At 41.6% G+C, this 14,049-nt stretch overlaps 1 protein-coding gene across 1 annotated transcript in view; it reads right to left on the bottom strand.

Annotated features, from left to right (window-relative positions):
- BCL11A (B-cell CLL/lymphoma 11A) overlaps positions 1–14,049 on the bottom strand; it is a 119,706-nt gene that overhangs the window by 102,188 nt on the left and 3,469 nt on the right. The window contains 1 exon segment of the mRNA XM_006778573.2: positions 9,579–9,908. Within this exon segment, the coding sequence (XP_006778636.2) occupies positions 9,579–9,908 (330 nt within the window).

The raw sequence follows: 14,049 nt of genomic DNA, 5'->3' as shown, positions 1-14,049 counted from the left end.
GAGTCGGAGGGAAAAGGGAGAAACACCTCAGGTACTATCCCTGATTCCTTGACTCTCTTTTCCGAGGGCCCTACTCAGAAACGTGCCACCTTTTAACATTTATTAGGAAGAATAGGATGCAGAGCTGCATGTAACCTGCATCCACAACCATCTGTATGAGCCACAGGTCCACAGTCCTGACCAATTCCGTCTGACACTAATGTTACTCTACATGAGTAGAGTTCAATGAGGGTTGATATGGGATGTGACAGAGTAAATCAGAATTAGATTAAAAACAAAAGTTTAGAAACCGATGCTACACTGCAGAGCAAATGGGACTTGAAGGCAAAATTTCCCTTAACTGCCTTCAAGTCGTTTCCCCTATTAGAGTGCTTGCCTGCCACCCCCTTGCTGGGAATGCCGCAGTCACATCAGAGAGTAGAGTGTGATGAATATAGGAAGGCTTGAGATAGGGCTCTTCAGATACAATACCTATATATTTAATATATAGCAATTAACTTCTGGTCAGGAGTCTGCAGGCAGCAAGCTGCCCCAAGCAGGGGGGCGGGGTGGGGGGGGGGGGGGGGGGCGAGGGCCCAGAGCTGGGACAAGCACAAAAGACAGGTCCAACAACAATGCCTGCTGTCAGCAGCTGAATTATTTTTATACAGGAATTTTTATCTCTATTGTACAAACAAGTACGTGTCTGTGCAGACTTGTTAAGCAATCCACTTGTATGTAGAATAAGATTTTTTTTTTCTTCCTTGCTACCAGTCACACAGCTCCAAGATCAGAAGAAATACATAGTCTTTGAAGCTGCTCAAATGTTTTAGTTAAAAGGACAGCAGTTGTTTTCAAAGATCCAAGAGTATCTTTATCAGAATTAAATTTTTCCTTATTGATTTTTCCCCTTAACATAACAAAAACATAACATGAGAAGGTTACGATTTATTATTAAAATTTTTTCTCAGCCTTTAAATCATTCTTCAGTAGCCAATGTTCACTCTTAAATGTAAAAGAAAAAAAAATTTAATCTTAGGACGAGATGGAGTAGCAGAAAATCATGAGCTTTAAATTTAACATTGGTTAATGTATTGTTTTAACTGTAAAGTCAAAGACTTGGGGTGGGGGGCCAAAAGGAGGAGCAAATGCCTCATTGTGAGCTGCTCCTTAAATGTAAATAAATCATGAAATCATGGTATCCCCTGAGTGGGTAAAGGGAAATGCTTCAGATTTTTTTTTTTTTTGGCCCAAATAGAAACTCCATATTTAAAATGTAAAAAAGATCAGGCATGACATGTAGGGCTTTGTGCTCCAGCTAAGGTAAGAATCCAAGCTACACCTTATTTCCCTAAAAATTAACAGATGTGATTTTTTTTTTTGCAGCTCTTTTATGCATCATTACATATCAAGAAAATGAACAACTGATGAATATAAATTTAAATGCCCTGATGCATTAGCAGAAGGCTTCCTTGTGTTTCTTAGAAAGTTCAAACAGAAAATAGAAAGGGGGGGGGGTGCACAACAGCACCTGTGTTCTTTTCAAAAGCACCTTTGCAGGTTTCACAATAATTCCATTCTTCATTTTAATGGGATTTTTTAAATCAGTGGACTCACCTCTATCTAAAACTAAGATCAAATTGTAGGTGTAATTGTTCATTGCCAATGCCAACAAGAGTGAAGATACAAACAGAAACTCATTGTGAGTGACCAAAGGTCCCCAGGTATCCCCTTCATCAACATGCCTGCTCCAGGTTCCCACTGGGAATTCCCTGGCTGCCCAATTCAATCTGGTCACAGGCTGCCAACCCTCTCTAGAAAAGGGTGTGCAAGGTGCTTTCTCACCTCTTTTACAGGAAGTTTAAACCTGATCATCTCGCCTTTAGCGGATATGATTTGCTGTTGAACACTCTAAGAACTCGGTATTTTATCTTTCCAAAGAGATCAACACGGAAAGAGGAGAGCAGCAGAGGGAGCGAGCCTCGTCCTTGTACTCAGCGCCCTGGCTCAGAGCAGCAACCTGTTCAGGTGAAGCTTCCAGCGGCATTGCATCAGATCCGCTCCGATCTGTCTCTAGGGTGAGCCCAGAGATGAAACACTGCGGTTCCCTGTCTGCACACTTCTCATTCGCCAGTTCCTGGCAGCTTATTTTTCCAAGTGTTTTGTTTCAGGAAACGTGTGTATTTTTCTTTGTATGTTTTGTGGATTTACCACAACTGGTTCTGACAGCTGTTGATTCTGTTAAATGAACACATTATAAAAATCCTCTTTAAAACCTCAAGCAACAATGGACTCAAAAATAATGGGAAAATATTTTAATGGAGTTCCAATTGAGAGTTGGTTAAAAATAATAATAATAATAATAATAATACAAATGAAGGTACAGAAGTCCTTCAAGACAGCACTAAATTTAAACTGGATGTCTGTAGGTGCATGTGCGTTTGTGTGTTTAATGGAGTAAGAGGGGTGTTGCAAATCACCACAATGTCACTTTGAGAAAGAAGGTAGAGTGGAGTGCCCCGCCAGTGTGGCTCAGTATTTGTCACCAGGAGGTCATGGTTTGATTCCCAGTCAGGGTACATGCCCAGGTTACAGGCTCGATCCCCAGTGTGGGGCGTTCAGGAGGGAGCTGATCAATGACTCTTTTTCATCATTGATGTTTCTATCTCTCCCTCTCCCTTCCTCTTTGAAATCAATATGGTTAAAAATAATAATAATAATAATAATAATACAAATGAAGGTACAGAAGTCCTTCAAGACAGCACTAAATTTAAACTGGATGTCTGTAGGTGCATGTGCGTTTGTGTGTTTAATGGAGTAAGAGGGGTGTTGCAAATCACCACAAATATTTACACTCTACACCCTTTGTTCAAATCACATACTTTTAGCAGGAGAAGCTGGAACTGTGGCTATTTAAAATTTTAAATATTCAAACGCCTGTAATTAACCATATGAAACAAATTATGTCACATTTCTCCATACCAGCACATGCAAAAAAAGAAAAAATTCTGGTGGTGGATGGGGAGGTGGCAGAGTTGGGGAGACAACTCCAGGAGGAGGAAAGGATGATGTTTTCATTTTGCTATAGATCAAAGAACAAGAATGGGAACGGTGGCATATCGAGCATTTTTACATCGCTGTCTTTCACACTGGGCTATCTAAGTTTACACAATTCCCCAGGCTAGCTGCATATTAAGCTGGCTGTGTACAGCTTTATTATGGTGCGGTGGTGGGAGAAGCATTAATATTCCGGCTCCACATCTGACAGGGCATTTACATGCGCCCATCTGAGCGGCACCTGAGAGCTCCTCCAAGGTGCAGCCACTGTGTGCCTATTGTAAAGGCAAATGAAGCTCACCTATTCCCTGCTGGGGTCAGAAGTGACCTCACCACCACCCCCCCTGCCTCAAATCCTTCCCTTGCCAACCGTACTCAATGCCATCGCAGAATGACGAATGAGCTCAGAAATAGACCCCCAGTTACGAACCCTGCGAAGAACAGCAAAAGCCTTCGCTGAAATGTTTTAAAAATGCATGGGGAGTGCAGCTGGCCAGTAAAAAGGCAGGACGACAAATTCCAGGGAACCCAGTATGGACTACGTTACAGTCTAAAACTCATTAGAAATACACTCTGATGTTTACTGGCTTCAAATTGAGTTTGGCATCAAGCATACTGGCTTTAATAATGCTGGCATTTTTTTTATTATTATTATTTTAAATCTGCCTCTGGTCTCCAGGAGCACATGTGGAGAGCTAAAGCATTCTTATTCGTCAGGTTACATTTCCTGGAAATTAAGTTTGTGACAGAAAATGACTCTAGTAGCAATAATATGGTTCATGCTCAAATTAATTAGGTCATTGTTGTAAAAACTACATGGCAAATTACAAAGGTAAATTTACTGATATTGGCCAGAGCTCTATACCCTGCAAGTAGAGGGGAAGCAGCTGAAGGATGCTGATTTACCTGGGTAGGAGCAAAGAACAGAGGAGGGAGGGATACAATGGCCAATTTTCTATTTGTATTACAAATAAAAAATACTGGTCATTACCCATTCGATGATTGTAGTCTGAACATATTTTATGAACTTTATTAATGTCCTCTAAATTGACACATAAAATAAAAACCTGCTTGATTTAAGAAAATGTTCCAAATGGGCACTAAGTTTTAAAAAAAAAAAATTTTTTTTTAATCCTTGTAATAACAACACTGCTGACATAACCATGACCCAAATGAAATCTGAACAAGCAGAAAGGTACTAAAGATCCTTGGTGATTAAATCTCTTGCTAAAAAAGTGGCAAGGTGCCAGGCTAGGTCCAGCTTGATGCTAAGTGCTTTTTATTGCACAAAGCTGGTACCACTGTCTGTAAAAACAGACTTGGGCTTGGGGTAAATTTTGTCAAATGATTTCTTTGTGCAATAAAGGGAACGAACAGACCAACCCAAGTAGATTAAATTAACATCGAATGACACAATCTCGTTGCATCTCCCTAGCTGTGCTACTTCGGTTAAATTTCAGATTTTCCCCCAAAGGAAAGACAAACTTTCTTCTTTTCTCCCAGACTAATGTGGGAAGCCACCATTCATCTATTCTCCTTTATTAAACATTTTCACTAAGAAATCACGAAATTCTGAAAAATGCTTCCCTAGGATGTGCATGTTTGCTGTGTACTCCAATGTAGTCCTCCCACATCAGTCAAACGACATTGACGCTGCAGTGTGAAATTAATGATTTTCCAGGACTCTAAAATGTGCCATTAATATGCATCCAACTCGCCTCTTCCCTGAGCTCAGGGTTTGCTGTCCTGACATTGCCTGCACGTTTCTACACCCACTTGCATTTTTCCAGCCCATGGGCAGCTCCACAATTAAATGCCACATTCACCAGGAGAAAAGGTGTGCAAAACAGATTTCAGATCCTTTAAAGTAAAACTCAGAACTTGAAACACAACAAGGAATGGGGTGATTTAAGAAATTACAGCACTGTTTTCTTAAGCTTTCAGAGAATAAACACAGAGCATGGGAGGGGAACTTTCTCCCTCTGCTCCTGTTCTAGGAGTGAATACATATTTGTGTTTCCAATAAAAGGCCATTTTTACATTAACTGTCTGTAACAGCAGGAGACAGAAAAACTCGCACAATCGCCACATCACACACAGGAGGATCTTCATATCACGTGGCCCTATTCTCCAAACTATTATTTATAAAAGACAACTAGGAAAATGCACAATGCATCTTTTCTGTGTCACCGAAAGGAAACTGTCTGCAGAACTTGGGATCTTTGGCTCTTCCACCTTTTAGATTTTTCTTTTTTTCCTTTTTGGCTTTCCGAAGTAAATTTAGCAGCCATGTGGGCCACTGTGTTTAATTAAGCTTTCAAAAGTCCTCTGACAATGCCAACAATTGTAAGACACTTCTGCGGCTCAATCATGCAATCACTGTGACAGTTCTATTTACAATTTGTCTTAGAGTTTCTCTGACATTGCACTTTGACAAAACATCCAAGCTGCCAGTTCACAACCTTTCTCTGTCTTATTTACAAATACAGCTTGTATGTAGGGCTCCCAGTCCCGTGAACATGAGTCTTTGGGTAGTGGCCTCACAAACATAGGCTCCCAGAGAAAATCCTAGGTGTTTAGTAGGAAACTATATTCTCTAGTCTGTGGATTCTGAAGGCAAATAAAAATGTTCATCAGTATATTGGGGGTTATTTGTTGTTGTTTAGCTGCCATACGACTAAAAATTCACTTCAGCAGTCGGTGGTTTTTATTCAGAATCACACAAATAAAGAAAAATGAAAAAATAAGGAGTCGTAATACGATACTATCGTTTATAGTCTCATTTACAATTACACTGTAAAGTATACAAATACATCCTCCAGTTCAGTCTGAGCTGGCATGGGGCACAAAGAGAAAAGGCAAGTTGATTTTCTAAATTCTGAAAAGCATGAGCATGTTCTACTTGATTTACCTTTAAGTAACGTGCTAATGTATTTCTGTTCTGAATGAGTAGTTCTCCCTTCATTAGGGTATCTGTCTTACATAGTATTATCTAGATATGAAGTGTAGGCAAATAATTGTTACATACCCTGATTTAAGTGTCTCTCTTCATGATCGTAAGGAGGAAAATAAATGTTACATATCAATAGTAGTAGACTTTACTCAATTTTGTAGGATTTGTCATATTGTCTCCCATTCTCTCTCAAAGAAAAAAAAAAAAACTATGTTTATGATAGCCCAATCCTAATTTAAAGATTTCTATGTGCAACAAACCCAAACCTCAAATCTGATATGTAGGATAATATTTTTTGGCCTTTTCTATAACTGAACAGCAGTTTTACATTCACTAATCTCCAATTAATATTTCCCCATCATAAAATATGAGACTAGAAAACAAAACCAACCCCCCTATTAAGAGCCCTGGCTGCCAGTCAAAGGGCTGCTGATATCTGATGGTAGATATTTGACACACAAACTGGTGAACTGGGCCCCACACAGTATAACCTGCTCATTTCCAGTTACATTAACACCATTTCAATGGTCTCAGTGAATCACAGTCACACAATCTTTTGACTATTTGAATAAAGTGAAAAAAGCAACCTGATCAATGTATACGTGTGTAGGTAAGACGTGTACATGGGTGGAGTGCTGGGCACATACCCATCTATTCACCAGGTAAAAATTATCCTTTCTAAAAACATACTCAGCTTTGAGAGGCCTATGTACAGTCAAAATGAATATCATTTTACTGAAGATTTAAAGAACTCTATCTTATTCTCCTATTTGAAAGCCCTGAATTTTTAAGCTTTATTTATCTCAGTAAGATCTGTCGCTGTTTTATTCCTGCTTCCTGCCTATAAAATGGCCCAGAGCACACAGTGAGCTCAAATCCAACTTACATCACTTTAATAAAGCCTTTCCTACACGGCGCACTTAAATGACTACCTTTTATGTGGTTGCCAAACATATTCTTCCAGAGATTCATCAATACATCTCTTTCCCAATACAGAGCGTTGCTTCTCCTTTATTTTTGTGACACGATTCAAATATCTACTGAATGATTACTCTTATTGTTTCCTTCCTCGCCATAAAAAGAGGAGCAGACTTGGAATTGTGAAGACGTGCTTGAGAGAAATGGGCTGGGAGTACACAGCTGTCTTCCAGAACTTCGCTTCAGAGGCACCTGAGGGCCAGGGCATCTTAATTTATGTGCAATAGCAGAATGTTAATTTCACCATAGGAAACTCTTAATTCATTACTGTGAATTATGAGAAGTCGTGATGCTAGCTACTGACACCTCGCTTTGAGATGTGACCATGCTATTTATGTTCAGCCAATTCCAGGGTGGGAACAGGTGATTAAACACAATGAAATGGAATCAAGGCTTTGTAATTATTCGTGCATGCAAGGTTTACCTCACCTGGGTCGAAGCACTTGTGCACCCATCATCTCAGTGAAATTATTTCATATTGGACCTATAAAATATATTTTAAACTTGCCCTTTTTTTTTGGCTTCTCTGGGCTCTGTTATTGTACTACTTCTTGGAAAAAATAATAATAAAACCTTTATGACAACCAGAGAGTTAAGGAACATATCTTTTCTTTCCCTGCATAGATTCACAACTATAACAGCAAAAAGCCTTTACTGCAGGGCCCAGCTTTCAGAGTCCTCCTCCAAGTACAGAAGCACAGAATTTTCGAGCTGGTTAATCTGAGACTGAGTAACCTATCTGGGACCTCAGTAAGAAGTGTGGTTTTAATTCTTGCTTGACAGACACTGTGTTTTGTCTTTTAAACGGGCAGCTCAATATGTAAATACGATGTTACATCACGCAAGTGTTACTCCATATTTGGTGATTTAGAAAGGCTTTGGATCTCCAAAGATGACAAATCCCCTTCCGCTTGCTCTTGCTTCATTAATCATGCCTTACACTTCTGTTCATTTTCCTTCCAGTCACAAGACAGCACATGGAAATGGTCATTGCTGTATCCTACTGGGGGGTGGGGGGGGAGCCCCCGCGGGGGATAGAATCTTAACCTACCCGTCACATAAGCTCAACCTTGTGGATTCGAGAAAAATATTTTGTAAATGCAGCTTCTCTGGGAGCAGATTTCTCATTTCACTGAAGGAAAAGTATCTGAATACTATTGCAGGACGCATTTAAAAAGAAAGAAAGGAAATGCCATGTTTGATTTTAATGGCCAAATTCCAGAGGGGGAGAGAAGAAATAATATGACATTTAATCCCCTCTGGACCACTGACCTACTATAGTTCAACTTTGTGGTCAAACTAGGTCAGAGAGACCAGTTACAGTGAATCAATTGATTATATGCACTATCTTTCCTAAAACTGAACAAATCTCTTATCTTTGGGGGAGGGGACAGGGGAAAACAGAGGAAAATGATCCACCGACAGGCAAGCCATTTTTGTCACCACAGAATCTGCATTCAGTTTGTCTTATGTGTTAAATCACTGTTGTTTCACACAAATGCTTTAAGGGCCACTATATAGTGTTGTGTTTATCTCTTAGAGCAGGGATGGAAGTCCCTCTGCTAGCTGTTAATTCCTTTTCCCTTGAGCTGCTGAGAAACCCACACACCTAGTTACCTCTCTGCTAAAATTAACCAAAGGAAGGAGAGCTGCTGAATGTATTGTGCCTCTTTTTCTGAGAGAATTTTTATATTGTGTTACAGCAGAAACAGTGGAAGTCTGGACTGGACATTTGTAAGGGTGACATGTGGTTGTGTAAACCACAAACAAAATCAAGATACATCTGTCAAAACCACATCAGAGACAAGAGAGAGCACAGAGAAGCATTTATCATTTAGCTGAGGAGGCAGGCTGCAGGGAGCAGCCGTTCCTGTCAAACCAACCTTTTGAAATTTCCAACATGCCCTTAAACTTTTCGAGTAAGCATGTCTGTGCGCTTCAGCAACTGCCCTCTCTACTCTGGCCTGGCCAGTCGAAAATGGCATCTTAAAGTCAAGGTCACGGTGTCATCCCACCACGGGGCTGTGTTTAATTACAGCCCCATACGGGCTGACAGCCAGTATGGATCCAAGGCTAGCCCTGAAGCTCAGTTAACTCTTTCCACCCCCTCCAAAAATGCCTGTCAGCCCAGCCCACTTCGTGGAGGCCCTGAGAACCAACGGCAGCCCTGGGAGGTCTGACCAGGTGGTCTGACTCAAACAGGTCACTGGCCCAACTACAGATGCCTACATGCCCACATTGTCTCTGACTTGTTCCCCCAGGCTGGAAAGGGACACTGGAAACTGAGCTGAGTGTAGTAAGACTCAACACTTAAAAATGAGAAGGGAAGAAAAGAAGGAAAGAAATTCAGAATCGGTAGATCCAGAGAGAGGGTATCAGGTGTGTGTACCGATTCCACCTACATCTGACTCAGTGAAGTGGAAAATATTTATTTTTATATTGTGTCCTGGATGTCAGCAATTGGAATGATTATTTTAACATTACAGGCTGTCATGGACAGTCACATGGAGAAATACAGAAAGCACTCCACCACTCCTCAGTGCTTGGCTACAGCACCTCTGAAAATGAAAAGAAAACATGCAAACAGCTTTTCTCCTTGCTTCTCATTTACCTGCTATGTGTTCCTGTTTGGGGCAAATTCCTCTAGATGACGTTGATAAACAATCGTCATCCTCTGGCGTGACCTGGATGCCAACCTCCACAGGATTGGATGCTTTTTTCATCTCGATTGGTGAAGGGGAAGGTGGCTTATCCACAGCTTTTTCTAAGCAGAGGCTGCCATTGCATTGTTTCCGTTTGTGCTCGATAAAAATAAGAATGTCCCCCAATGGGAAGTTCATCTGGCACTGCCCACACGTGAGGAGGTCATGGTCCCCTTCTGGAGCTCCCAAAGGGCCGTGGTCTGGTTCATCATCAGTAAGAATGGCTTCAAGAGGTTCGGCTGTGGTGGGAGAAACAAAAGCACAATTATTAGAGGGCCAGAAAGGAGAGAAAAGGCAGAAATACATTATCAACCCCATCCCATCCTACCACATTATGTAAAGTATTTCTAAGCTCTTCCTTATAAATCCCAGAAAATGTGAACACCTAAAATGTACAAAGCTGTGGAGGTGGTCAGCAAGAAAGCAAATTTATCAATGAGGTAAGTCATCATATATTTAAAGAAATCATCCTATGTTTAAAATCGAACTTGGAAAACTCCAGAAATACACACACACATAATACAAATGTGTCTGGTTTGTGAGTTTGGGAAGAATGCGACTATTAAATAAAGTTAAGGCAGGGGACATAAAGAAAGCTTTCCCCCCCCCCCCCACATACTAAGTTGTCTATTGTTTCAAAGAATAAAAGAAGAGGTGAATAAAAACACACACCCTTTGTGTGTGAATATATATACTCCTAAGTTACACAGAGACATAGCTTCATAAATTAGAAAGCTACTACATCACACAGAAAATGTGCCACATTTACACCACCGTATTAAGAAAACGACTGCATTCACCTGTGAAACGGATCTAAATAATAATCATAACGCAGCATCATTCACTCTGCCAAAAACCGTCCTGATCTCACGTTCAGCAGTGCCACAAAATCAAAGAAATACCAAATTCACTGGCAATTCTTCTCAGACACATTAGCTAAATGGGATACTTTTGAGTACTTAAGAAAATAAGCCAATTAGTCATTTTTCATTCTGAAGAAAGAACGCCTAAAATATCCTAAAACATGTTTGTACTTGGTGGCCTCCATCACATAAAAATCAGAATGGTCAAGCAAACGCCACATTGCAGAACAACGCTGAGAAGCCCTTTCTTTAGACTTGAAATACTTTGCCTCATGTTGTCAAAGTTGACTAATTTTCTGAATGAGCTCTAAAACGCTTCATTATGGGACTATTTCTGCACACATAATCACCAGCGATGGTATAACAAGGTAGATACGTCTTTTATTCCTGTTTCCTTTTTTTAAAGAAACGCTTTGCACCAAAACACTCCAGCATCTATTGGAACAGTTTCTACTACTGTTTAACCTTCCAAAGGGGAAAAGAGAGTTGGTAAGTCTCTGCTTCTGAAACCTTATGCTTACGCCATTAAAAAGAAAAATCATAAAATACAAAACACTTCCAGGATGCTGCCAGTTAATAAAACTGAAGCAGAAAATGTACAAGTCTTAAACAGTTAATCAGTCTGACCTTCTTTAGCAAGCTGCCAATTTCACATTTAATGAACTTAAAGCCACAGAGAATCAAAAAATAGATTTTAATTTGAGTGTAGAATATTGGAACAGATTTTGATAAAGTGCAAAAATCCAGTGAACTCAGGTTAAATTTATTTCAACCCTACCCAGGCTGAATATTGAGGGGGAAGATCTGGAGTAACTCCCAGATGTGCTGGGTGAAATAATATTGAGAGAGCCCTGCCTAGCTGCACCTGTGCTCAAGTAGGACATGTCATAATTTCTAGCCTCTGGTACTCCTCCTAATTTAACATAAGGTCATCACAGGAATATGAAGGTTATATTCCTACTAATAAAGGCAGCGAGGTGAGCACTTATGTTTCTTTGCCCAACATACTGACCAAAGGATAAATACAAAATACACATGAATACTTCTCAAATAAAAAGAGACAGACGGAAGTGCTTATGCATTATGCCTCTATGTCATTTTTCTCCTACATTTGCTTTCATTTTGACCAAGTGAGGAACTGAATAGAGAAGTCATTGTCCCAGATCCCTGCTATTTGAATTCAGAATTTTAAGTACACATGGACAAATGGGGGGTTTTTGTTGTTGTTGTTTTTCAGCATTGACTACCAGTTCTGAGGTTTACAGACTAAAGAAAGATTCAGGAAAAATAATTTTATCAAAGTTAGTAGTACATAGACCCTTGGCAAAACACACACACACAAAAAACCAACAACAACACTTTTTTTTTAAACGCCACCGTTAAGATTCTTTTTCTGTGCCCAAGGCCTGACACATTTCTGAAAGCGGAAATATTTAGGAGTAAATGGAAATATTCTCCTAGGTAGCAAATAGTTAAAGGTAATGCGGTACAAAACAGACTTGGTTAAAGTCTTCTGAATGTAGTGACTGAACTGATTTACAATCAAAACCAGGAAATGAAGTGGTAATTCAGAGGTTGCTGATTACACCTCCACATTTCACCTAATTAATTTTATAGGAGGCAAAGTTCTTGAAAATAACAAGATGATCAAATGTACAGATATAAAACCTGTAACCTCAACATTTTCTATGCTCTTAACATAAATTATTGCTAATTAACAAGAATTATATCCTAATGTATGAAATAATGTTTAACATCAGGCTCCCTGCAAAACATTTGCTAGTGATGTTCGGAAAAATACCAATACGTGTTCTTATTATTGCTGCTATATTATTAAAAATCAGACGGAGTGGGGCACAAAGAAAATATGAAAATACAATTCTCTTGGTGTAGTCTACTGATTTGCATTGACATCTTTTCTCAGTGGCAATCAACATTTCCTTTCTGGGCATCAGATAATTTCTCTGTATTTTAATGCAAATTCCTCTTACCCTAAAAATATTCCTAACCTCAGCCATTTTACCCCCTCCTTCAATTCAACTCCATCCTCCTTCGCCCCCACAATACCATCCTTTCTGAGCTCCGGCCTAAGCTCTGGCTACAAAGCGGGGAGTCCAGGATTGAAGTGGAAGGGAGTGGGCAAATAATCATAATAATTAGCGCGAATTCTCTACAAGAGAAAGAAATAGAAAATAAAATGCTTCTGCGTTCAAACAGCAAGACAGACTGAAACGTCTCAATGCCCCAGCGGCTGACTGAGAGATCTTTCCTTTTTCTGCTGTTGCAAAGGAATAAATTTAAATTAAAAAAAAAAAAAAAGCCTTAGAAGAAATATAGGGAATGAGCGAGGGAAACTAGGGCTGCTGGGGAGGGGGAGGGGAAAAGAGATCTGCCTTCAAGTTTGCTTTCCAAGTCCTTCCCTTTGATTGTCTTAACAGGGTAAGGAAGCAAACCGAGACTGAAATGCCGAGAGGAAAAGCAAAGAAACAAAAGCGAAGGCAGGGGCGACAGACCCGGGGCAGGGGGCCCGCGGGGGCGGCCGGTGCAGAAAGTGAAGTTGGGTGCAGGGACTCTGAGGCACAAAGCGAGCAGCAGGCTGCTGCAGGCTCCGGCCGCGCTCGCCGCGAACACGTGCAGCGGCGGCGGCGGGGCCATGGGGCCGGGGGCCGGGGGCCGGGAGGCGGCGGGCAGCCAGGGGCCCCGACTGCCGCCTGCACGCCCCGCCGGAAGACAAGATCCCCGGGCCAGCCAGTTGGAAGAAAAGGCACGTGAGGCTTAAAAATCTCGGGTGGTTAACCTGGTGCAGTCTCGGCAACACCGCACACACCTCAAGCGCGGCTCCAGAAATTCATGTTGTGTCCAAAGACTCACACTTGACTTTGGGGGGAATCTCAGCAAATGCATTTTCTCCTGCAATTCCGGCACCGGTGCGCGCAGCGCGGCGGCGGCTGCGGTTATTCATTATTAATGACGCTGCTTGCCCGCATCATTATGATGATAACTATTACTATTGTTGTGATTTCGGGCTCCTAAGCGAGAGCGGCAGGAGGCGGGGGAGCCGGGGGTCGGGCTGCAGAGCCGCTCTGCGGTGGCCGCAGCGGTCCGTGCTTGGAGCGGGGGTGAGGGTGGGAGAAGTGAACCGGGAGACTAAGTACAAACTTGCCCGATCCCACCCTCTGGCCCTGCCGCGAAGCCGGAGCGCGCACTCCCCTCTCCTCCCTACCGACGTTGCCCGCCCCGAAAGAAAACGAGAACTGCACCCCGCTCGGCTCTCGGTGCCCGGGGATGTCGACGCACTGGGGTGCTTTCTCCGCAGCCCTGGCCTGAAGCCTTCTTAAAGTCAAAACGAAGAACAAAGACATAAGGGGTGATGGGGGGGAGAAATGGAATTCTGCCTAACCGTCCGTTTCCCCCACCCCCACCCTAGCAAAGCTCTTCCCTCCCCGGCAGAGAAACGGAGAGCAGGGGGTGGGGGAGGCTCTGGTACAGGTTCAAGTTCGCTGAGCTTTCTTGATCT

This window comes from Myotis davidii, unplaced genomic scaffold (genome assembly GCF_000327345.1).
Source record: "Myotis davidii unplaced genomic scaffold, ASM32734v1 scaffold6, whole genome shotgun sequence".
NCBI classification, from domain to species: domain Eukaryota; kingdom Metazoa; phylum Chordata; class Mammalia; order Chiroptera; family Vespertilionidae; genus Myotis; species Myotis davidii.
This window is presented reverse-complemented; position numbering and strand designations above follow the sequence as displayed.